The 26,478-nt window shown below is 42.8% G+C and overlaps 1 protein-coding gene and 1 pseudogene across 1 annotated transcript; one reads left to right on the plus strand and one right to left on the minus strand.

Annotated features, from left to right (window-relative positions):
* Positions 1-11,137: 11,137 nt before the first annotated feature.
* LOC148700388 (uncharacterized) lies at positions 11,138-13,416 on the plus strand (annotated as a pseudogene).
* Positions 13,417-14,227: 811 nt separating this feature from the next.
* On the minus strand, positions 14,228-24,790 carry LOC103697503 (S-adenosyl-L-methionine-dependent methyltransferases superfamily protein). The gene is made up of 5 exons (XM_039116571.3): positions 23,843-24,790; positions 23,599-23,705; positions 16,039-16,504; positions 15,393-15,508; positions 14,228-14,525 (listed from the first exon to the last, which is right to left on the minus strand). Exons 1-5 carry the CDS (start codon positions 24,098-24,100, stop codon positions 14,321-14,323), a joined length of 1,152 nt encoding a protein of 383 aa, XP_038972499.3. The 5' UTR covers positions 24,101-24,790; the 3' UTR covers positions 14,228-14,320.
* Positions 24,791-26,478: the final 1,688 nt, after the last annotated feature.

Below are 26,478 nucleotides of genomic sequence, written 5' to 3' on the forward strand. Positions count from 1 at the left end.
TTTTGATCCAATCCAAAAAAAAGTTATGAGATCAAATTGGGTTTTAAAATTAGACCCATTCTATATTTTAGATCGGGGTTTGCTAAATTCCGACTCTTTTACATTTTGGGAGAATTTTAGGTTTTCTACCCTATGAGTCGATCCGATCATATTCAAACTCGGTACACCGCTAGAGCTCACAAGGGTGCTTAAGGGTCTCTAACTCTCCATTTCTTTAATCTTTTCTTATATTTAAAACTTAGGTTGGTTATATTAAATGAGAACATTGGTTCTCTAAGAAGGAAGATTAAACTAATGAAGGTAAAATAGAGTTAATTTTACGGAAGAAGATAGGTTCCTAATGAGTCCTTTGCGATTGCTAAACTTTGTCATGTATCATTATCAAAACTATGTTCTTTATTTTGGCCATGTATACTTTTCTAGTAGTATATTTAGAAAAAATAGTTGTAGATAAATTCTAACAAATTCAGGGGATATTATTGCTGAGTAAAAAGTATTAGCATATATGAACAGAAATTTTTCTTGGAGCTAATAAGATTAAGCCTACCATTATTAGATTAGTTTGTAATGGCATCAATCCTTGATGCTTAGGCATTTTTATTTGTGAGGTCATGCATAATATGCTTTTCGTAGTTTTGACTCATTATAAAAGAACCAAGTATAGAAAATGACAAGTACGGAGATCTGACTCAGACTAGATCTAGATTCGACCCGAACCCAAATTCTTTGGGTTGGGACCAGGTTATACATGGACCCTACTCAATCAGAATGATCCGTTGGGTCAGAAATGTTAGCCATAGACCTAATCCAACCCGATCTTTTATTGGCTTGGGTCTCGGTCCAACATTAGAACTCGAATAAGAAACTGGATTAGGTCTGAGTCACTCATGACCCGATCTAACCTGACCCATTTGCACCCCTATACCTTATGCTGTGGCAAGGAGAAATTGTATCCTATGTGGTGTGCACTGAGATCAATGCTTGATGGATAGGGTTTATAGAGATAACCAATTGTGGTTGACCGCATGCACGATCATATGATATAATTTTTTATTATTAGAATGGAGTAAAGAATTAATGTAGCGAATCCTAATTTAACTTAAGATTAAAGTTTAGTTGAGTTGAATTAAGTAGAACAGCAAGTAGGTGGTTTGGGATCTTGAGCTTGACCAAGATTATCAGACACCTGATTAGTCCAACACTAAACTACGGTACAAGGCGCATATATTTAAAAATAAAAAATAAAGATAAAGTTCTAAACCCTTGGCCCAATGGTTTCAAGGTAAAAGATATGTCTAATACATGTGAAAGAGAAACGGAGAAAAAACCAAATCTGACAGAGAGAGCAGGAGTTAGTTACTTAAACGTCCCTGAAATATAAGAGTTTGATATAAAGATCTCTCATTTGAGAATCCCCAAATTCTTAAAATTATAGATCTTATTTTGATAAAATTTAAGTTTAATTCTTGTGCCTTCTCTTTGGTCGTATAGAAAATAAGTATTAATCCAAATTCAAACCAATAAGTTGCAAGTGACAGCTGAAATCAGGTAAGGTTGGGCCAACCTAAGTTTAATTCAAATATTTGAAATATTTAAAATTTTGTAAAAATGAATATGAGGATTATTGATGTTATTATGATGTCTGATTTGTATTTTGGTGACTGTAGATCATGCAACATAATAAGTAACCTTACAAATTACAGGATGCCAGATAAATTTTTCACTAAGGGCTTGTTTGGATGCCGGTGAGATCAAAAATAATTTTTCACACGGTAAGATTTGTTAAGGAGATACAATCTAGTTAAGATGAGGTTTTGAAATATTATAGATGGTTTCTAGTTAGCTTGATCATTAAGACTCGGATAATGAAAACCCATTACAGTTTATCTAAATCCTAAAAAAACAAAGAAAACTAATTCCACAACTTCTTTTGATGTTTTTATTACTCTGCCATCCTGATTTTTTCTCAAAGCCTTTGCCTTGCCGGCATATATTATTCGTAGGTTTTATATTCTATCATCCAAACAAAGCGTAAAAAAATTACAAATTCTTAATAGTAGAACTAATAAATAAGAGAAAATTTTGAAAAACGAAGGGCTACTTGCTCTTCGAATGGACAAAATTTAGATGCTAGGTCTATATGACTCCTTGTAAATATTAATATATCAAAAGATAAAATAATATTATTTTTAAATAACAAGTATTAGAAACAAGCCAAAATATGAAATTATTATTCAAAAATACACTTAACTATCCAATATTATTATCATTTTCATCAATTGATGTCATTAATGCACTTCGCGGACAATCCTATATACAAACTGTTGTGGTTCAAATTTGGCCCGAGGGTGACCATGCCGGAGGAGTCGAGGGAGCCGCTGGTTGTCGAAAGAAGAAAACGAGAGCCACCTCCTGCGCGATGGCAGCGGACCTGCACAATGTCTTACCGGTGTTTCTGGTGAGGGCTCTCCGACAATCAAGTTAGAGTGGAGATAAATTTGGTCTAGCCAAAAGTTTCTTAGAAGTTATCTAACCGGGCTATTTATAGTCCCGGTGGAGAGGCCCAGGTGGCAGAGGCACTGTCCACCCTCATCATGAGGGGGCGTGGCTCTGAGCCGAATGGTGCGCAGTTAAAGCCAGTTAGTGGCATGCGGTGTTGTCCGTTCTTGGGAACGGTAAGGCGTTGACAGTCACAACAGGGCATAGTCGGAGTAGTTATGGTGCTGTCCTTTAACTATCGAGGGCCAGCTATGGAGGCGTGGCACGGTGGTGTTATAATTAGGGCTGGAAGTGGGCTCGGGCCGGCCCGAAGCCCATCGGGTCGGGCCGCTTGCGGGCCGGGCTATGGGCTAGACCCAATAAATTTCGGGCCGGGTTCGGGCTGCAAACTTAAGTCCAATTTTATTTCGGGCCGGGCTCGGGTTTTCCATTGGCCCGACCCGGGCCCGGACCAAGCCCGAGCCCATTGCCAGCCCGAACCGAAATAAAATCACGGCCCAAACGGGCTGGCCCAAACGGTTTGTTAGGATCTTTTTCGGCCTTTTTTTCCTTCTTGGCCTGTCTTTTGCTACTCTTATCTGCCTTAATAGCATCCTTGCGTTTCCCAACCTTCCTGAAATAAAGAAACTTCAAATATGTTTCTAGAACAACATAGCATGCTAAAAACCTCTCTTCTGCAAAGGGATCTTGGCTACAGTAAAATCCTTAATGTTGAACGTGCAGGAGAAGGACCCTCCGTCATAACATATATTTGTTTCACTCATAGGAAATACTCATATAATTACAAAATGACCACTTGTGTGCCCCAGCCTTGCTGCAATTGTGCCTAGAACCTCGTGTGTGCATCTGCACTTAAACTCAGTGTTTCCATGCTCCATAGGCTCAATCAGTTTACTCAGCAAATAAGATGGATCATAAGCCATCATCACAAACAGAAAGTATTGTAAGCTACAACAGCAGATAGGATGAAGTTAGCAATTTCATCGCAAAGGTTGACTGGATGCAGCATTAAAAAAGCTCAAGTAACCTGTCATCAGCTAGCTTCAGTACTTCCTTAGTTTCCTTCTTTGTTGCCCCTTTTCCCTTTCCTCCCTTCATTTTCAGGTGGAGTTCCTGTTACAACGAGGTTCAACAAAACAATGAAACCTTGCAACCACAAGAAGTTGCTAGTTAGAAATGGAAATGACAGCAGCTGTAGACTAATAATAAGAAGAAACATTAACTGTCTAAGAGCAATATAAGCTATGGCAAGAACCAGGGGATGCACCATATAACTTGATGCATGTATTAACCATTCAATAAGCTATCTAACCAACGCGACAGGGAAAAAATGTATTGGACTGAAAAAAAAAAAGTTGCTGAGATGATAAAGAATATGAAATAGAAGGGCATGACATTCGAAGTAAACTCATCAAAGCAAAGAACTTCCAGATACTAAATCAGAGAGAATCTTAGTAAATGCACTCAGATAAACCTTAAGGGGTCCCTTATTACTGAACTAAAAGTCTTGTGAGAAAAATAAATGACACAAGGTTCAAAAAGCCCTTCAGAGGTCAAATAAAAGAAAAGCCCAAACGGGCTGGCCCAAATGGGCTCGGGCCGGGCTCGGGCCTCGTTCCTGTAAAATTGTTCGGGCCTCGGCCCGGCCCCAAGCCCGAAAAAAAATTTCGGGCCGGACTTAGGTAGGGGTGTGGCCCGGCCCGGCCCGGCCCACTTCCAGCCCTAGTTATAATGTACGGCCATGTAGGAGGGCGTAGGAGTACATGGGTGCGGTTATTGGCAAGGCCGAGCTCGTTGAGAGGTCGCATCATGCATTTGGTAAGGTCGGCTAGACGAGCGCTGGGGGTAGCTCGGCTCTCTGGGTTTCGAGATATGCTCGATGGAGTGCCCGAGCTCGAAGGTCGGGGCATACTACTAAAGTAGGCGCCTCGAGCTTGGTCGGGGCGGGTCGGCAAACATTGGAAACACCCCAAATTTGGTCGGGGGAGTCAGCGAATATCTGAAGTCGATGGAACTTTTGGTGAAGTCCGAAGCCGAACTGGTTTTGGGCCGGACTGAGGATTCAACCAGACGGTGTTGGCATTTATTAGGCCAAAACTGGGTGGCCTTTTAGCTGTGGGCTGGACGATCCATTTTGCCCCCCCAATCACTTGCCCTCCACTTCCGAGGTCGAGTTGCCCTTCAGCTTGGGCGATGGAAGTAGCCGGACCATTGATCGTCCAGCGCTTTAGTCAAGTGTTCAAGAAGAGGTGCATACTGAGCTAGATATACCTCAGCATATTTCATAGTCGGGAGCTCGGCGTCGGACTTGGGAGGCTTGAGACACCATATTTTCCTAAGTAGAATCCGCCGTGGGAATTTTTCGGTGTACCACGTAGGCATTCTTTTCTAAGGGGTTGCTAGAATGGGACGAGGAGAGCCTTAACTATTAATACCCCATCTCCCAAAGCATCCCGTCTGGCGGAATGCAAGAAGCTGGCCATTAATGCTCCCTTCTCCAAAGCATCTCGCCTGATGGAATGCAAGAGGCCAGCCATCAACGTTTCGAGCTTCAGGGCGCCCTCCATAATGATCAGCATTTAGTACGACGATTCGGAAAGATTTGTTGAGGCCGTCTTGAGGCCCGCCACGTGGCGAACCCCGGCTCGTCTGATCGTTCAGGTTACCTGATCGGAGCCGCTGCAATGGGCTATATAAGGCCTGAAAAGGGGGGCCCTAGGATTGTTGCTTGACCCTCCCCCGCTCCTGCTCTTCTTTCTTCAGCCGCCATTGCCATGGTGTGCGAGGTTTCCTCCGGGCGCTCTGGGAGCTTTCCGTCAACCTTCGCATCGGGCGTTACTTTCACCTCCCGGCGGATATTCTCTTTCTTTTCCTGACCATCCTTTCCGGCGAGCTTTCAGATAGACATTTTATCCCTTCTTTCGGTCGCTCGAAGAGTCTTTCATATTTTCCCCCTCTTATAATCTTAAGACCAAGGCAATGGATTCGCCGACGAGAGCATCGATGTTCGATGTAGGTCCATCGCGAGCTCAGGCCACTTCCGATGTGGGGGAGGTTGAGCTCGAGGTGGGCCTCGAGCTCGTATGGAACTGGCTCACTCATGAGTAACGAGGATCTGGGCTCGGTTTGAGCCCGATTTTTCATTCCTCTGGAGTTCATCCTCGAGCTTCCGGACCTCGAAGGGCGAGTCACCAACCCTCCTAGTGGTTGGTTCGGAGTGTACGTAGATACGCTCCGAGCAGGGCTGAGGTTTCCTCTACACGAATTCGTGGAGGAGCTCTTGACAGCCTATGGCCTGGTGCCCACACAGCTCGCCCCGAACTCGTGGAGAATAATCATCAGCTTCCTTGCACTTTGCCTGGCACATGGTCTGTCCCCCTCAGTGAATGTCTTCAGGAGTTGCTTTATATTAAAAGGCAATCCTGTGGACAAAAGATGGTAGTATTTCTTCCCTTGAGAAGGCTGCAAGCTATCTGGGGGCATGCCCACTTCCATCCACGGATGGAAGGATAATTTTTTCTTTATTTCCTCGGAACGGTCGTGGGGATTTAATCCGATCTAGAGCTTTTCGCTGGCTTCGGCGAACAATAGGCTCCCGCAATTGTCGCAGTTCAAGCAGGAGACTTTAAATAGTGTGCTCGGACTAAAAGAAACTCCATGGCTCCCTCACCTGCTCAGCGAGGAGGCCTTAGTGAATCTTGGTCTGAGCCCAGCTCGTCCTGAGGGTAAGAGTAGTTTAGCTTTTTCTTTTTTCTTTTTATGTCGGATTCTGATAAGACCTTTCGTTTTTAGACATTGCAGGGATGATCTTCAATATCGAGACGCTGATGGCCGCACATAGGAAGAAGAGGGCCGCCCCCGAAGAGGTCCGGCCTGAGGGGAGGCTAAAGAAAACAAGAGTCGCCCCTAGCCTCGAGATTGAGCGGGGCAAGCTTGAGGTTGCCTCCCCTACTCTGGTCAGACCCGGCCAGGGGCTTGCGGAAGAGGCCGAGGTGCCCCGGTCGATGGCTGGGAGGGATCCTTCCAACCGAGTGGTGGTTGCACTCGCCGATCAAGTCCTGAAGGTCGGAGCAATCACCCAGCCATTTGGATCAGATCCCGAGCTGGGGAGTAGGCCCGGGACTTCAGTCCCCTCCATGGTCCCGTCGCACACCGAGGTTGCGACCTTTTCCGAGGTTCCAACCTAGCAAGAGTCGAGCCAACGTTTTCTAAGTCCGGCGGGGAACAATCATGGCATCAATGTCGCACGCCTAAGGCGATTCGGCCCTCGAATCTGAAGATATTGTTCGCGGGCTCGTGCGCAGCATCATGCTCCCGCGCAACCATGCACTAATGGAGAAGAACCTTGGCGACCTCGTCCATCATGTCTACTCGACGAGTGTGCGGGTGAGTAATGCCGCCTTTTTATTCCTTATTTATTTTCTTTGTAAATGCTCAGTTTTTGTTGACACTTTATCTTTTCGTGCTAGTCACTTCATGTGGTCGACGTGCTGATGCCGGCATGCTTGCCGACCGGGAGGAGCTGAGAGTGCTTAGGCTAAGGATGGAGCGTGCTGAGCTCCAGGAGCAGGAGGCCAAAGCCTGGGCGGCAACTGCTACACGGCGGTAGCAAGAGGCCGAGAAACGGGCGGCGACCGATGAGAAATAGTGGCACGAGGCCGAAGAGAAGGATGCAGCTACCGCGCATCGGCTTCAGAAGGCCAAGAAGAAAGCGCGGGCTACCGAAGTCTTGATAAAGGACAGGCTCGTCCAGATCCAAGACATGGAGGCCGAGCATTCCCAGGCTCGTTCATCTACTGCAAGCCGCATCTCCGAGCTTGAAGCTGCCTTGATTAGACTTCAGGGCGAAGCAGAGAAACGAAAACTAAAAATCGGACGGCTCAAGAATTTAGTGGAGTCGTCTGCCTGTGAGGCTGTTGAGAAGTTTCGCCAGTCGGAGGAGTACTTCGCCGAACTGGGAAAAGGGGTTGCTGCTGCCATGATCCAAGGCTTCGATAATTGTCGCTTCCAAGTACAGCAGTTTTGCCCTAGAGTTGATCTTAGTAGCCTTGAGCCGAACCTAGACGGAGCTGCCGAGGTGGACGGGGATGCTGCGGAGGCCAATGCCGAGGTCCGGCCAGAGATCGCCTCCGAAGCCATCGCCGGGATGGAATCAGTAGCCATTCCTGATGCCAACGTTGGAGCTGAGGCTGCCTCTGAGGCTAGCGGAGACGGCGCTTCCGAGGTCACGACTGGGATGGAGGCCGCAACTGATGCCAATGTGGAAGTCGTCCACGTCGATTGATTTTTTTGCTTTTATTTTTGTGAAGTCGGCCATTTGGTCCTTTGTAGCTAACCCGACCTCAAGGTCGGGCACCCTTGTATTTGGCCTTCAGCCTTTATTATCAATAAAGTTCATATTTCTTTCAATATGTTTTGCCTTGGATCAAGTATTTGAGCTCCTTCCGCTTAATGCTTGGATATCGAGATCCGAACTGCGTATAGGTCCAAGCCTATCTCGCATAGCAGGAGCCACGTTTGGCATCTGCAAAAGTCTCTTGGCTCGGCATATACTTCTGATTCGAAGATAAACCTTACATGGAGCGAGCTTGAAGCTCTTTGTTTGATGGTGCAGGCCGCTTTAAGCCTTGCCTAGGAGGACAAAATCGGAGGAGGAAAAAGTTGACTGGAGATTAGCTTAAGGATAGAAGCCCGCCCGAGGGCCAATGCCAACTCGGGAATACAGGTGAGTTCGGGGATAAGCATCCACCCGAGAGTAGAAATCCATCCGAGGGCTAATGCCAACTCAAAAATAATAATGAGCTCAGGGATAAGCATTTACCCGAGAGTAAAAATTCACTCGAGGGCTAATACATACTCAAGATTTAAACAAACCCTGCAGTTGCCCCCTTACTCAGATCAAAGGTGTACTTGTAGAATCCTGCGGACGAGGGTGCTCTTCCTTGGCTCCCCGTTGATGCCACAGGGCATCTCAAACTGAGCTCGAGAGATAACTTTGTAGATGCTCCCCACTCAGATTAGAGACGTACTTGTAGAATCCTGCGGACGGGGGTGCTCCTCCTTAGCTCCCCGTTGACGCTGCAGGGCATCCCAAGCCGAGCTCGAGGGATGACTTTGTAGATGGAACCTGCAGTTGCGAGGTCCTTGGGCTCTCGCTAAGTCCTGTAGGGCGCCCTAAGGTGAGCTCTATGGATAACTTTATAGATAGAACCTGCAGTTGCGAGGCCCTCGGGCTCTCACTAAGTCATGTAGGACGCCCCGAGATGACCTCCAGGGGCAACTTTATAGATAGAACCTGCAGTTGCGAGGCCCTCAGGCTCTCGCCAAGTCCTGCAAGGCGCCTCAAGGCGAGCTCTAGGGACGACTTTATAGATAGAACCTGCAGTTGCGAGGCCCTCGGGCTCTCACTAAGTCCTGCAGGGCACAATGAGGCGAGCTCCAGGATAGAACGTGCAGTTGCAAAGCCCTCGGGCTCTCGCTAAGTCCTGCAAGGCGCCTCGAGGTGAGCTCCAGGGGCGACTTTATTGATAGAACTTGTAGTTGCGAGGCCCTCGGGCTCTCGCTAAGTCCTGCAGGGCTCCCCGAGACGAGCTCCAGGGGCGACTTTATAGATTGAACCTACAATTGCGAGGCCCTCGGGCTCTTGCTAAGTCCTGCAGGGCACCTCGAGGCGAGCTCCAGGAGCAACTTTATAGATAGAACCTGCAGTTGCGAGGCCCTCAGGCTCTCGCTAAGTCCTGCAGGGTGCCCCGAGGCGAGCTTCCAGGGGCGACTTTATAGATTTTTCGGCATATCACTCATGCCTCCAGGGCATCCAGAGCATGTTAAGCCCACGAGGGTTTCAAAGATGCCTTGGGAAAGTCCTGGCGGATAGCTTGATTAATTTACACGGCCTGTAAAAAGAAAGCCCTGACCTAGAGAGGCTAAGGTCCTTTCCTTGGAAAGTAATTTACATCACGAGTCGCCAGTCTCGGGCCGATGAGTGTGGCCTCTTCTCGGTCCCTTGGGGCTAAGGCAGCGTTAACGCATAAGACACATAGATGAGGCGTTGATGATACCCACGCTGGTGTGTCCGTCGTCGGGCCCATCAGATGGTCCCGAAGTCTGTCCATCGAGTTTTGCTCTGTCTATTGATCCACCGACGAACCAGCTCCGGAGGCCTTGGCGGACGATCACTTCGATCTTATCACGGAGCTAGTAGCAATACTCTGTGTTGTGACCGTGATCCCTATGGAAGCGGTAGTATTTGCCCAAACGCTTCCGCAACTTGGATGGTCGCATCTTCAAAGGAGATTGGAGGTAGTTGCAACCCTCAATTTCCGTGAGGATCTCGATCCGAGAGGACGTGAGAAGAGTATACTCCTCAAAACTTCGATGGGAGACAAGTCTTCCAAACCTTCGAGGGGATCTGCTCCTCGATCAATAGCGCTTCTCGCGGAGTTCTGCGACATGATCACAAAGCATCTGGATTTGTCGCCCCGCTTCCTCGACTTTTCTATCAAGTCCAGCGATTGATGAAGCTCTGGCCGGATGAAGGGTTTGAATAACCACAGCCAGAGCTTGGACTTGCTTGGCGAGCAAATAAAACTCTTATGGCTGGATTTGAAAATTTTGGTCTGCCAGTACATGCGGTATAGGGGGTGAACTTTGGAGGGAGCAGTCGAGTGCTAATTTCCGGCTACTCGATGCATTTGGAGCTTCCTGGCTCATTATCCTCGTGGTCACGGCTCAGTGCCTTCTTTCTAGCGCCAGAAATATTGTGGTTCAAATTTGGCCCGAGGGTGACCATGCCGGAGGAGTAGAGGGAGCCACTGGTTGTTGAAAGAAGAAAATTGAAGCCACTTCCTGCGTGACGGCGGCGGACCTGCACAATGCCTCACCGGTGTTTCCGGTGAGGGTCCTTCGACGATCAAGTTAGAGTGGAGGTAAATTTGGTCCAGCTAAAAGTCCCTTAGAAGTTACCTGACCAGGCTATTTATAGTTCCGGTGGAGAAGCCCAGGTGGAAGAGGCATTGTCCATCCTCATCATGAGGGGGCGTGGCTCTGAGCCGAATGGTGCGCAGCTAAGGCCAGTTAGTGGCGTGTGGTGCTGTCCGTTCTTGTGAACGGTAAAGTGTTGACAGTCACAGCAGGGCATGGCTGGAGTAGTCATGGTGCTGTCCTTTAACTGTCGAGGCTAGCTATGGAGGCGTGGCACGGTGGTGTTGTAATGTACGGCCATGTAGGAGGGCGTAGGCGCGCACATGAGTGCGGTTATTGGCAAGGCTGAGCTCGTTGAGAGGTCGCATCATGCGTTTGGCGAGGTCGGCTAGACGGGCGTTGGGGGTAGCTCGGCTCTCCGGGTTCCGAGGTGTGCTCGATGGAGTGCCCCGAGCTCGAGGGTCGGGGCGTACTACTGAAGTAGGCGCCTCGAGCTTAGTCGGGGCGGGTCGGCGAACATTGAAGATACCCTGAATTTGGTCGGGGAAGTCGGCGAATATCTGAAGTCGATGGAGCTTTTGGCGAAGTCCGAAGCCGAGCTGATTTTGGGCCGGACTGAGGATTCAACCGAACAGTGTTGGCGTTTATTGGGCCAAAACTGGGTGGCCTTTTAACTGTGGGCTGGATGATCCATTTCGCCCCCCATTACTTGGTTTAAATGTTTGCATTGGATTCTGAGGGACATGACTGTTCTGATGCAAGTATCAAGGCTTACCAGTACTCATCAAGTACCAGTGTGATGCTGCTGGATTGTTGAACCATTCCATGGGTTATAATCCTAACCTGGCTTGTGTTCGGAACACGCTATTCCCTGGGGCAGTGTTTTCGGCTCCGCCATTTGTGTGGTAGGCCTTTGTTTGGTTCTTCTATCAGACTCAACAGAGTCCAATGGAGGTAATTGCTGCGCCACTTGAGACCTCAGCAATGATTCGCCATCTAGGTCTGAAAGAGTACTTCAAAAATATACCTATTAGATTTCTTAGACAAGGGAAACCTTTTTGTGTCAAATGATCATTTGATAAACGTTTTTGAGTAATCTTTGTTCTGCTGAGGTGCAATAAGTGAAGAGGTCCACTTTATGAACTTAGACATTTTAGTTTCAACATATACGTCTTTAACTCTTAGCACTAATCTTACAACTTTGTTTCCTTGTAGATGCAAAGAAACCTGTTTTGGGTGATGCACTTGTTATTGCAGGAACGTTTTGTTATGCATTCAGCAATGTTGGAGAGGTTAGCCAAGCCCCATGATAGTGTTCTAACCCTTTCCGATATCCATCAAAGTTATTTCGGTTTTGTAATTTAGCAGTGTGCTAACACTTTGAAATAACATTTGGCGTCTTGGTACCGGACCCCATACTGCTGCCACACTGGCACAGTGTCAGTAATCATTGCCTCAAGCCCCAATCCACTTTTCAAACATTATCTTTTTACGTAGTCATGTTCACAAACCTTTAAACTGGTTTCTTCATGCTATGGTTTCATCAACTGCTTTTTTCATCTCACACTAATCTGTCTTGTTAGTAAGAATTAACTCTAATAACTTCATATGGTTGTAGATATTTATTTATCCGTATCATATTAATGATACAAGAAATGCCTACAATATGCAATATTGGCTATCTCATCATAAGAGAAGGTAAATATAAATGCCCAACTATTTTGCAGAGAATAAGGAAATAGACATGAAAGCAACCAACAGTTATCTGATTCAATACGTCGAGCATTATGCACAGCATTCTTGCTTGGCATGATGAGGCATCAACATAGTACAGATTTTTAGTTGATATAAACCTATGTATAAATGCTCACACGACAACATGACTTTCTAAAAGACCCCTTTCTTTTGAGATATATCTATACAAAATGTAAGAGAGCATCAAAAACCAGATCTCTGGAAATCTAACTGTAATGCCAACTTCTGATGACTCAATGGGAATCCTTTGACATGCACTCTGTTCTTTGTTTCAAATTCAGCTAGAAAAGATGTCCCAGGAACTAAAAAAAGGCAAGTCTGTGGTGTGTGTGTGTGAAGAAAGATAATGTGCTGGCATAACATCAAAATCTTGCACAAAAATATCCATGACTGATCTGGAGCTTCCTTATCATGCTATTAGTTTTCATACTATGCAGGATGTCAGACCGGAAGCAACACAAAGTCGCATACTGGCTCTGTGACTTTTCTGTTTTGTTAGCTAATTTCCGAGTTCTATGTGATGTTTGACCCTCCTATCTGCTAGTTCTAGCTTCAATAAATCAACATATGCAAAAGACCAACTCTTCTAGAATTGTTTTTTCTTTTCTGTGCATGCCCTTATGAAATTTTTTTTCTACCAGGTACTGACTGTAGTGTTGTTTTACATTGGTCAGATATCTCTATTTTGTGGCTTTGCAGAAGCAACATTTCTGCTCTATACTACTGTTCCTTTTGTCCTGAAGGTCAGATCCCTAAATGCACATTTTAACTAAACATTTTCCTTTACCTTATGAAGCATTTTAAAGAGAGAATTGAGTTAGTATTACCATCCCGACTCGACATTTTGGTGGACCAATATCACGAGCTACATTAGCATCAAACATGAAGCATAAATTTTAGCAGCCACCAAAATAGTTTACAATTACACAATGCCATAGCTAAAGGATAACACAATTTGGAAACTTAGGGTTATCTCACATGCAGATGAGTGGAGCCACTTTGTTCAATCTTTCCCATCTTACATCTGACATGCGGGCAGTGGTCATTCGATTCCTCTTCTACCACCAACAGGTTCTCTTCTTTCCTTAGCTTCTTACCCTGGATAACAGTCTGCTATAACTTTGCTGTGATAGCAAATTGCGAGATTTATTGCAGGTAAATTGGCTATACCATCTTGCATTTGCTGTCGTGGCCATTGGGTTGATCAGCTACTCGTTGAAGTTCCATGAGAACCCTCTTTAGTGCTCAGCAACCTTGCGTATCTAAAACATTTCCCCTATCTTTTTACCAAAGCTATAGCATATCTAAATGCATTTGCTCTAAATGAAAGTGCCAAATTCCTGATCACGAGTTATATATTTATTCCATCGTGTTTGGTGGTTTTATAAGCATTGTATGCATCTAATAAGCTTCAATTTTCCTTCACTCTGGCAGTGATATTTGTTCTCCCAGTGCAACAGCTACTGGAAATGAAGAAGTAACTACTCTGCATGACTGACCGCCTCAAGAAAATTCAGCAACTTTGATGCTGACTTAACTAACCAAAGGGGGTGCATCAAGCAACATAGAACCAATAAGAAGTTGTAGAATCTAGAAAAACTGCAAAACTACATGACATTTATGAATGTTGCCAAGAAATGCCTCAATTCAATCTGCACTTGCTGCCTTGTTCTTTCTAGAAGTTCAGACAAGAATCTGCGCAAAGTAGCCCTAGCTCATTTGTGCATGCGAATGATTTTTGCTTCTCATGCTTGAAACTGTCCGACAATTACATCCCTAACTGCATGTTATCTGGTTAGTTGTCCAATGTAACTAATGTTTGTTAAGTAACAAAGAAACCAGCAAAACCCCCAAAAGGGACAGATTTAAGGATTGCTGATTTTGGAATACAAGTTTTACTATCAAGAAACTAAGTTGTCAACCTGACTGATGGCATGCTTACGAAATAGTCAGACAGAAAATCTGTCATTCCCTAAAACTATCTGTCATCCCCTATATCCTTGAAACAAAATTGAGGGCCTGGATTAACAGAAATGGCGAGCAGAACTCTATGTAAAGTCAAATGCGATAGGATGAGTGCTAAATTTTATGTCGAGCTAAGGTCAAATATTTGCAACAATGAGATGGGTAAAATTGTACATGTTTGCTACTTGTTTTTCACACCAACAATATATGCATTCCATGCATCTTGCTGCTGAAAAGATGACAATTCTTCATACTTCACATCACGACCAACAGTGAATTCCTCCAGATTTTCATCATCATTGGTGTTTGGCATCTGTCGCATCCAAAAATGTACAGATTGGAATCCAGCCTCCTCCAAACAGTCCTTAATTTCTGGCAATGACCACCTGCATCAGCAAGATTATGATCATCTAACTTTGGTGATATTTTATGCGAGAAGAAACAAACAACTCAGTTTGTAATCAGTCTGATGGCTGAAGCATCCTAACACTGAAGATTCCTGAGAAGTGAGATTTGATGAAGAAACAGCTCATGCTCTAAAATAATGCTACAAGATACATTGGGTGCCAAGCACTCATTCCAAGCTCAACATTTAACTGGTACCTTTCCATGCTTTCTTCCTTAACTAATTAAGAATGGACCACAAAACAATCCAGCAGAGCAATATTACACATTGTCAATGGCCAAAAGCCTGCCTACTTATTCAAGTTGAAAAATGAGTAATGCAATCAAAAAAGTGAAAATAACAAGGATTATATGCAAAACTTGAAGATAAAACTTTTCCAACCAGTCTTTAAATATTCAAGGCCACTTTATTCTTAAAACCCAATATAATTCATTGGCATTACTATTTCATCTGCAACCATCATTCTGCATTAATCGGACTACTTACAGCAAGCTACTACGAAAATTTTGATGACCTAGATGCTACATCTAGGTCATAATCATCTAGCTTTTTTCCAACTATTTAGGGTAGATGAAGAAAAGGATATGTTGCCTTTTAATAAAAACATTTTTGAATACTAATAAATCTGGAAGGAGAGGCAATGCTAGAACAAGAAATGCCAGATTCCAATCTGCATATTAATCTTTTTGTGGAGAGAAATTGAGTTCCTCTACAAGCATCCCAAACATAAGAGGTGTACATGTATAGCAATGCACAAAATCCAAACCTGGCAGAATATCATATAAATATCTGGTACAATATAGATTTGCAAAACAATATCATCATTCATTTGTTGGATGCAACTTACAAGCGCCAGTCGTATGCAAATGCATGCCGCAGCATCCGCTTCTTTCCAAGATGAAAGTGAAGACTGATTCTTGTCCTGCGGTTTATGATATCAAACTCTGCTTGCTCCCAGACATACTGCACATGAAGCTAAGCAGTAAGCCAACAAATAAAACAAGCACTCTCAAGCAAACAAGCACTTACTGTTCCTGATATAGGTAAAAACCCAACATACAGAAATGCTGAAAATTGATCAATAGTTTCAGTTTCTTTTATTGTTTAATGTAAGCCAGATAATAAATTTTTAATTTGTCAAAGCAGCCTTATGTATACTTCCCTATTCATGAAATAGATGGAGATATGAAGACCTTCAAAGTTACCTGTATTCACATGCTTACAGATCCATCTGTTTAGCTTAAATTCCTGTATCCAATTATTACTGAGAGCTGCTCCAACTAGGAAAATTACAAAGGGTTTGAAGGTTAAAATTAACTTGCTAGGTGATTATTTTGAAAAAGGGTCGCCAAAATTTTTCTCCCTGCATAAAGAATAGCTTGCCTTCCTATCTGGGGAGTATATTCCGACTATGCATTAGGTATTGCTTATGATATAATCATAAAGTACCTGCTTACGCAGACTTTACTGGTCATATAATGTGCAGAACTTACTGTAAAGTCAGGGAATCTCCTCTGCAGCCGTAGCTTGCACTCTGAAGATCTACCACCATACAGGTCCATTACAAAGATACCACCCTTTTTAGACAATGCATGAAAAGCATGCTTGAAGTACAAGACCAAATCTGTGCGTTTGTGGAGGCAACAGCAGCTGTAATTGAATGCACAGATGATGTCTCTGCCAGGCAGAACAGCTTCTTCCATGGTTGAACTGCTAGAGAACATTTGAATGGAACAATCTTCATCACTTAAAGCTAGATCTTTCATGAGATCTTCTACTCTGTGTTTGACCAGGCGGGCCATTTGAGGCTGCAGAACATTACCATGAAAAAGCGAGATCCTAGAATATCCATCAGCCCCAACCTTATTTAAATTGTTCTCAAGGCACCAGTTAAGTGCCTCAAGGTCTAAATCTAGACCCACTGCCGTCCGTCTTGGGTCACTATGGAGCCACTCAGAACTGCCAAATATAAAGGGAATGAGCTACTTTAGTCCCAAAATTACAATCACACAAAGGAAAAGGAACATATGTGATCCAAATGACAATCTAAGAACCACATCTTAGAAGTAAAAGGAGCAAGACAATTAAAAAAAGAACAAGAGCAGCTTATGAAGCCAAGTTCTTCTAAATGCATCTATTAGTGGTCAGTGAAGTCCGTCATTCTTTTCGTACTCAATTATAGGGATGATCCTGCATAATTAATACAGAATTTAGTGCTACCTTCCACATCAGTTATTCTCTTTTCAATGACCAAATTATATGAAGATTTTGCTTTTTGGCAAATGATATCAACAAAAAGCATGTTCTCAAGTTGCTAAGACAAGGATTGTTGTTTTCATTTCCTGAAGTAACGAAATTTAATTTTTACAGGGATTGCACATGGAAACAAGGCCTCAAATCAATAATATTTTCCAAGTGAAAATCAAAAACAACTATTCTTTTGTCTATGATATTACTAATGTTAAAGGAAAAAGGATGGGGGGACAGAGAGAGAGGGGTGGGGCGAGAGAGAGAGAGAGAGAGAGAGATGAGTCCATCAAGTACGAGGCAAGATGCCAATTAGGTCTTTTTCTTTAAAAGTGCTGTGAAGATGTAGATTCTCAGTGAAGCTTACATAAGGTGGCAGTGGAAACCATAGAGAAATATATACGCTTGTAATAAGGCTTGAGATACATATGCTCCTCATGTTTTCATATCTCCTCATCCTTCTAAATAATACTTAGAGAAAAAAAATAATCACACCATTTTTGAACCATAATACGTGGATCAAAGCTACTCTCCATTCACATTCTAAAAAAATATGGCACCCATATCAGTATCTAGATCCTTTTAATAGATAAAAGAGAGAACTTCTATTGAAAGGGCAAAAAATGTCGAAGATAAGAGTAACATGTGGGAAAAAAAAATCATCCTCAAGATGTGGCATTACAGGAACACCAAAAGCCAATACCAAAGCTTCATGTGAGGCAAGCTGCTCCAGAGGCTTCCTTTGACAGGTATGTGGAGCGAAATTGCTAAAATAGCTCCGGCCTTGACAAGACGAATCCTCTATGAACTCATAATGTTGCATAATGTTATAGTCACTAAGACTACTAGAGCACTAGAGAAGTGGGAAGAAAAACAGCATGGCTCACACAGAATGCTTCAAAATTTTACTGGTCAAACAAATGATATTGAGCCAATCACATTGAATCCCCAACCCTTAATTAAATTCTTTTCGTATCATTCTAATTATTGAACTTGAGATACAGATACCAAGAAGGCAGCTCCCAGATTTATAACTTCTAAAGCGAGCACTATCTGCCTCCAACATCATGAGGAGGATGAGTATGGAGTGGAGGTGGAGTGTTTATACACTTTTTAGTGAAAAGAATCTCAACCCGGTAATTTTTGGTAATTTATCAAGCTTTTGGAAGGCATCCATTTTTTTAGCTTCTAGGAAGCCTTGAACCAGGTGACAGATTCTATGCTAAAAGTTTAGTTAAGAAATTCACACATTGCAATGGTTGTTGCAAGAACTAGATGTTAATCCCCTTCAATCTCATCCGGATAAGATTGAAAGATATGATGCCATGCAGTGTATGAAGCTTCAAAGATCGGAAATAGGAATTATTTGTTCATTAGCGTACTAGTGAGATAAATCCCTCTGATGCAAATATAGATCATCTACATTAATTTTGATGCATGTTGCAGGACAAAAAATTAAGGAGACACAAATGTTAGAGCAACAGTGTCATTTTTAATCTAAAAGATCAAATAAGAAATAGAAGATTTAATAAACAGAAAGCAAGATAGCAAGTCTCCAGACCAGAAACAAAGACTGCAACTGATGGTTAGGAGGCCCGATACCTCATTTAAGCTCCAGAAGAGAGAAAGAGGGGATGGGGGGGGGGGGGGGACAGTTTAGACCAATCCACTTATTAGCTCTCTTTTTTCCTTTTAATCTGCACTCCAAAATACACAAAAAAAAAACATTGTGGGAGCCAACAAAGGAAGAAAAAAACTACTATAGTAGTAGATATAGGTGGCCACACCAAGCATCCTTAGAGTCGCTCAGGAAAATGTGCTGCATGTATTTCTAAATAGTTCTATCCAATTGATTAAACTCTTCTCAATCTAAATGCATCACCACCAGCACAAATGAACCTTAGATCATTCTTTTCACTTTCTTTTTTTTTCCCGATCTCTTGAAAGACCCTACTGAGTCAAAGGCCCTGTTTGGTACTATTTTTTCCCCTCTTTTTTTTTCTATTTTTAAACAGAAACACGGAATCCAATGCAAAAAATCATTTTTGGTTACCTTGTTTTGTTTTTCTTTAAACAAATTTTATTATTTCTATAAAAAGTAGATGTGAAACTTTTCACTTTTTTTTATAATAAAAAGTGGGCTTTCACCCCTCTCTCATCCCCTCCGCCTAACCTCTCTGCATTATCTCTGCCCTACCTCCCCCTGTTTGCCTCGAGCACGCCATCGAGCATGTCACCGCCATCGAGCATGTCACCGCCATCGAGCACGTCATCGCCATTGAGCATGTCTGCCTCTCCCACCTAGCCGACATCTAGATCAAGTCTACCGCTGGCCTCTTCCACCAAACCCACCTCTCCTTGCCTTCTCCCCCGCTCTGCAATCCCCCCCCCCCTACGCCCTCAATGAGCTCCCTATTGGCGATGACGACATTGCCTAGTGGCCTTGCAGCCATCCAGGTGGCCATGGTTGGACTCTGCCATGGCCACCACCATCTCCAATGTCGCCCAAACCAGCTTCATCCTCGAGACCCTTGGCGAGTGCACCAATCACGAGGCCATCAGCAATGCTCAAGCTGCCCGCCTCCTCCTCCTGATGCTGCTTCTCAACCTCAACATGGTCAAGTGGCTCCTCTTGTTTTTTTTATAAAAAAGGAGTGAACCAAACATATTTTCTATTGTCAAAAATATGAAAAAAATCGAAATAGACTTTCGGTTTTCAATTTTTTTTTAAAAAAGAAAAGTGACAGTGATGCCAAACATAGCCTTAATGAATAGAAAGCAAGATAGCAAGTCTCGAAACTAGAAACAAGGACTGCTACTAATGGTTAGGAAACCCAATAACTCATTTAAGTTCTAGAAGAGAGAAAAAAGGGGTGAAAACACTTTAGACCAATTCACTTAATAGCTCTCTTTTTTGAACAAAATAAAACTTATTGTGGCAGCCAACAAAAGAAAGAAAAATAATACTACAGTAGTAGACATGGGTGGCCAAACAACATCCCTAGGGTCACTCATCAAGAAAATGTGCCGCATATATCACTGATAGTTCAATAAGCTCTTCTTGGTCTAAATGCATCACTACCAGTCCAAGGAGTGAGCTTCGGATCATTCTTTTCACTTTTTTTTTCCTGATCTCTTGAAACATCCCAGTGACACAATGCTCCTCCCGAGTGGTGATATGAACTTGTCTTTGGTCCAACTTGTTATTTGAAATACAGGCATCATTGGAAAAGCTAAGTCATCTCCAGAGATTATAGCAGGAAAACATATTTAAGATGAAAGTGAAAAGTAGGCAAAACCACCTTACAAAAACACATACAGCCTTATATTTTGTATAGCCTCTATGTTACCAATTTCCTCATAAAGCATTTCAAGATCAAACCAAATATCATCATCCTTGATTTCCAAGCATCAAGATAGAACCCCAGTTAATAGCTACAAAATTGGTCACCTTTCACGTCTCACGAGCACCATCTATCCTCACATATAATGTGCCTTGACACGAAACCAAAATTAAATTAATGCCTGCAGCTATCTCAGACCACGCTATGATGGTCTTATGCACTCTCAAAAAACAAATGTTGCAGATTGAAGACTCTGTAGCTTTAAATACACAATGCCAAACTTGTTAGGAGTATCCCTATTTTAAATAGATTAGAAAGGATATATTGGACTAGAAATCTGATTATATGTGACATAAAACCTCGGTGATTAGAAGTAGGGCTGTTAATGAGCCGAGCTGCTCGGCCTCGGGCTCGGCTCGGTAAAAATCCGGCTCAGGCTCGGCTCGGTAAAAATCCGGCTCAGGCTCGGCTCGTTAGTCAAATGAGCCCGAGCCCGAGCCCAATATGAGGCTTGTTTACATCCGAGCCTGAGCTCGAGCCCGAGCAGCTCACTAGCCCAAACAAGCTCTAGTCTCCCACTGAAAGATCTTATTTTAGCACCATAATTCATAAAAATCTGACCACATAGAGAAAAATAGCCTGTTATCGAGCCCGAGCTCGAGCCCGATTACGAGCCCGAGCTCGGGCTCGTTCTGGAGCTCGTAATTGAAACGAGCTTTACGAGCTCAAGCCCGAGCTTTTGCTTTGCCAAGCAAGCCCGAGCTCGAGCCCAATATAGAGCTCGTTACCGAGCCCGAGCTTATGTGAAACGAGCCGAGCCGAGCTCTCCCAGGCTCGGGCTCGGCTCGGCTCGTTAACAACCCTAATTAGGAGCAAACCACCCCCCCCCCCAACCACCCTTTTATACACACACACACACATATATACACACATATAAATAAATAAATATATACATATTATTATTTTTTAGAAACTCTAGGATCAATGATTGGATATGCAAAATAGAAATACTTTTTCTTGGGTAAAGGAACAGATGACTTGATCAATTTCTATATCGATCATGATACATATAATAACCCGAGCATCTATTTCAAATGCATATCCCATTTTTGTGCAGCAGGGTTACTGAAATCCACAAGAAGCAATTGGACGAATTGTATGTGCTAATTTCCATTTAGCTAATAAGCACATGGATATATCCACAAGCCGTGCTTTCTAATATTGTATTTGAAGCAGTTGTTCCAATCCCTTATGATATGCAACTGAAACAAGTTCTTGCTAATGGTAAAAAGGAAGCTTTGACTATAGGAGCTGTTCTTATTTGCCCAAGTGATTCAAATTAGCCCCCTCTCCCCATTATATTTATTCCAAGGTGAGAGAAAAGATGGAAAATCTATCTTTCAGAGTTATCATCCTGATAAAAGAAATATTCTTGTGATAGGCCCCGTTTCAGACATAAATATAGTGAAATTGCCTTTTCCATTCTTTCCCCTAACCTTGCTATGAAGAAATTCACTTCTTAAAACACCCTATATAGATTGGTGGGAACCAAGGATCATTGTGGGAGAGGGAGAGGGAGAAGGAGAGGAAGGGAAAGAGAGGAAGGCAGAGAGAGAAGAGGGTGGCGGACAGCTAAAGGAGGCCGGCGGACGGCCGTAAAGGGTGGGGGGGCATGAAGGGGCAGAGGAAGGGCTCTACTCTCCGATTTTCCTATTTCGTTCGAAATAGAAAACTGAAGGGGGGGCCATTTTTTATTTTGGAAAAATTAAGTGAAGACCTCCTTGCCGACTTCGCTTAATTTCTCCAAAATAAAATAGCCCTCCCTCTCCGGGACTCCTGTTTCGAACAAAACAGAAAATCGGAGGGTGGAGCCCTTCCTCGGCCCCTCCTCACCCCTTCCCATCCATCCGCCGACATCTGCGACCCTCCATCTCTCTCTCTCTCTCCCTTCCTCTCCCTCCCCCTCTCTCTCTTTTCCTTTCTTTCCTTCTCCCTCTCTCCCTATCTTGCCGATTGCTCGATATGAAGGCCGAAACCATTCCGGTCCGCCGTCTGTACAGCTCGATACATCCTGAATTGGATAGTTTGAGATGATTCTACCATTGCTGTGGGAACAACGAAAGGGGTTGGATTTATCTTGAAGGGAGCAAGTGTATCAATATAGTGTATAATGCTACATCAGCAAGTAAACTAAGCAAAATAGTATGTAAAGAAAAAGGAGGATATGAAATAAAGATAGATGATGCATCATATGGACATCAAGTGTTTGATATTGTACCTCCAAGACTAGAACTACTTGTTTCAGAGTGTGAATCCATCAAGCTTGATCAACCATTAATAAGCAATCCCAATGTAGGAGGGTTTGGTTAGGGATATGAAATAATAGGGGTCTGTTTGGAAAATTCGGCACAACTGGGATGGATTTCCCTTAGGAATTGGGTTTGTTAGCCTGCACAATCCATTTTTTTTAAAGGCCCATCCTAGCCTTGGCCTAAATCCCATTTATGGGCCTGTTGGACTGCAGGATGAAAGAAAGACCTATAGATGCATTTTTCTCTCTCACAGGATGTCGGCTGAAGAGGGATTGGGTTGACATGAGCCTTACTTAAATAGACTGTGCAATTCATAATCCAACCCAAACCTGCTGGATTTTCCAAACAGGACCTAAATCTTTTTTGTATCCCTTGATCAAGGTAGGTCTCAAAGCGAACCACTTAGTCATATCCTCAACATATATAAGGAAACCAATATGTCTTATGGAAGCTATCCTTGCCTCAGATTTGATTAAGTGGATGAGCTCTCCTGCATGCTATCACAAAACACAACTTAGAAGAAATCCAGCCACCATTAAGACCATGTAAAACTGGCCTCCTAAGTAAGCCGTCCTTCCTCAATCACCCACATAGGATACAACCAACTCTTTCCTAGCTTCCTAAGTAGCTAAGCAACCTTGTTTTTATGCTAATGTACCTTGTGTGAAGAAATGGGACACCTGCATGGGGCAACCTTTCTAGCTTTTGCACCCTCTATTACCTTTTTCATTAATCCCTCTATCCCCAAAACATACACACACATGGCTACATCAAAATGTAGAAGTATTTGCAGGAGTTTTTTCTCCCATATGTCCTTCATCTCTGTTTCCATATCTTAATTAGAGTGCCAAACATCTTTACACTCTCGAGAATTGATATTTACCCCATATTCTAATTTAAGGGAGTGCCAGCTCAATAAAACATCAATTTATCATTAAGATCCTACTATAGACATGATACACAACAACAAGAGGAAAAATTTGTACATATTTTGTCCTAAATCATCTCTTTCTGTGACGTTTCTAGTCCCTCCATCATAAAACCTATCCCCTAAAGCAAAAATATAAGCAGAAATTTCAATCAAGGAAGGCCACAAAGTACCAAAAAAAAAAGGAAAAAACACAAGACAAGATATGACAAACATATCCACCTGAGAAGGGCGGTGCCACAGAAATCCTCTTGCAAGTGGAGCGGAAATCTTCCCCCGACGTACATGAGGAAGAACTTCTGTATGTAGCTTATGTCCCCCTTCGGCGACTGCACCCAATCCCACCATCCAAACTCACCAAAAAATATATTTAAAGAACAGCGAAGACAGAGAAAGGAAAGAAACAAACCCTAGCTAACGACAGGAGGAAAAAAAAGAACCGGAAAAAGAGATAAAGAAAGGGTACCTGGACAGATCTCTGATAGAGATGGAATTTGGATGGAGGACCAGAAGAAGCCCACTCCTCAGCTCGCCCTTCTCCATCTCCATTTTGCTCTTCTTCGTCTTCAACTTCCTCGGTTTTTTCTTCTTCGCCTCCTTCCTGGTCCCTTGTTGGCGGTGACGGGAGGTCGTAGGCGGAAGAAGGCAAGACGTCGTCGTCGCCGGCGCGAGGGAGGCATCGAGACTTTTGTCGCTCCGTCAGCTTCTTCCCGCGCTTCCCCATCTCTCTCTCTCTCTCTCTCTCTCTCTCTCTCTCTCCCTCCCTCTCTGCTCTCACCCACGGTCTCAGACTCTCTTGCTCTGCTTTGATTACCTTAAATAAAAATTTTATTTTTTCTAAAAATTAATAATCTATAAATTCTAATCTCTACTATTATAATCATGGAAGGCACTAGGTCTCCTTCCGTGGACCGAGCTTGGATTTTTAATCTCTGATTACCAAAACTATAACACCCCGTCCAAAATTTATAGTTTTTCTAACTCCCAGCTTATTTTCTCTAATTCTAAAATGATCTATATACATTTTTCCACTTAATTTCCTTTCCCTCTTCTGCGTCTTCTTCAACCTCTCCATCCCAAATCTACGACCTCACTAGCACCCGCCTCTCCATTCATGGCTCCCTACCTCCACCACCCTCCCTGGGTTTCCATCATAGTCGCTGCTCATGCGCTTCCCCAATCATTTTAGCCATGGGTCGGACTAAGCAGCTCGCCATTTTCGGATGGTTCTTGATTTCTGTTCGATCTCCTCTTCGATTGATGCATGATCTTTCTGAAAAAGGGTGAAAGATTAGAGTGTGTCGGCTCTTTGATCCAATCAACCACATTGGATATTTATTGTTGTTTGTTTTGATATGGTAACAAATATAGTACTGGTCAACCAAATCTTCTCGGGTTGGAATATCTAATCTGGAATATAGTAGTGCATAAGTTAATCTAAAGTATTTACGTTTTCAATTTGGGTTAAGGTTGAATTGATAAATCTATTTAATAATTGTGATGTTGTTGCAGGTGTTGGTTTTATCTTTAAAGATCACAGTGCTAACTTACCGTTATAGATTCAAGGGTATTTCCTCCTAATAGCCTTTCTTGTGCATGAATGGTTGGAGATGCTCTCTCTGTTGCTTCTAACCTTCATTTTACTAGGCTAATCATCGAATGTAATCAATATTCTGCAAAAGCGTGAGAGAATACTTTGAAATTAAACCCATTGTGAAGAATATACAGGATCTATTCCAATCACCTGAACAACATATACCTTAGCATGCATACCCACAGGCAAATCATATTGTAGATTGACTTGCAAATTTCACATTGATGGAACATGAATCATTACTGGAATGCAAATTATTCTTTTGATATTTTGCGAATATTGTTTAATGACAATTTGGCATCTCTTGTTGAGCATCATAATTATCAGTTGTAATAATTTTTTATAATTGTAATAACAATTATAAATAGTTCATTCATGCATAGGTAACCTTTTCTTTGGAGGAGGCTATCAAACATGTAAAAGGCCCTTCCTTGATTTGCTGCAGCAGGGATGCAACAACTAAAGTAAAAAGGGGCATGACTAAGTCCACTATGCACCAATATATATTGTAAAATCTTCGTGAGTTGTTCAGTTCTAGTTGTAATCTCCAATGCGAATCTGATATTTGTTGCGCATTTTTTGTAGAAATTGTGATTGATTAATAAGATTAAAACAATATTTATTAACAAGAATGGAACACTATTACTTTTGATAGAGCATGCTCTTTTGATGCTGTGGTTCTTGTTCAAATCTAGAGATTTGGCAGTACTCTGCTAGTTTAGAAGATGGGGATTGGTGAATGGATAGTATGGTAAAATGAAGGTGACATTATTGCTGCATTTGCTTTCAATCGGTGATCATTATTGTGAATCACTTAAATCCTAGCTCCAGATGTTTTTCTAAGTTGAAGTCACTACTCAGAGTATATTATGTGATCATGACTAAGTTCTTTTTGATTGCTATAGTTCATTTTCCCTGTAGAAATCCACTTGAATTACCTAATTTTCTCCTAATTTGAGTCCCAGTACCGTGACATTCTTCTCCATCCAAGTTTGGTACAAATGCTGCAAATTTGGACCTAATCATCAAAACAATGCACACAATTACACACACTTACTATACAATAGAATACAAATAACCTATAGGTGCACGCACATTCTAACCTCCTGGAATGATGGACAACCATTGCAATTATCACAGCCTTTAACTTTACATGAATTTCATGCATATTCCTAACATATTTATCCACTATAACAGTAACAAGCATTCTACTATTATTTGGAACGTAGAATTTCACATCTATCATTATAAGAGATAGATGCTTCTAATTCTCTACTATTTTACTGGAAATATGATCGAGGGTTATGTTTTGTAGGATAAAAATAATATGAATTTCATTACCATAGGAGCACATGTCCATGAAAATCAGGTTGTTTATGTCCTTTGAAGCTATTGATCGTTTTTAAAGAGCATGGGGATATTTTTTTAGCGATTTCTCTTTATGATAGAGGAAAAAGTGATAGTGAAATATAGTCGTTTAGAGTTTTTTTATAAGTTTTTAATAAGGT

The sequence above is a fragment of the Phoenix dactylifera genome, chromosome 12 (genome assembly GCF_051530095.1).
Source record: "Phoenix dactylifera cultivar Ajwa chromosome 12, Ajwa_hap1_PhDact_Kaust_v1.1, whole genome shotgun sequence".
NCBI classification, from domain to species: Eukaryota; Viridiplantae; Streptophyta; class Magnoliopsida; order Arecales; family Arecaceae; genus Phoenix; species Phoenix dactylifera.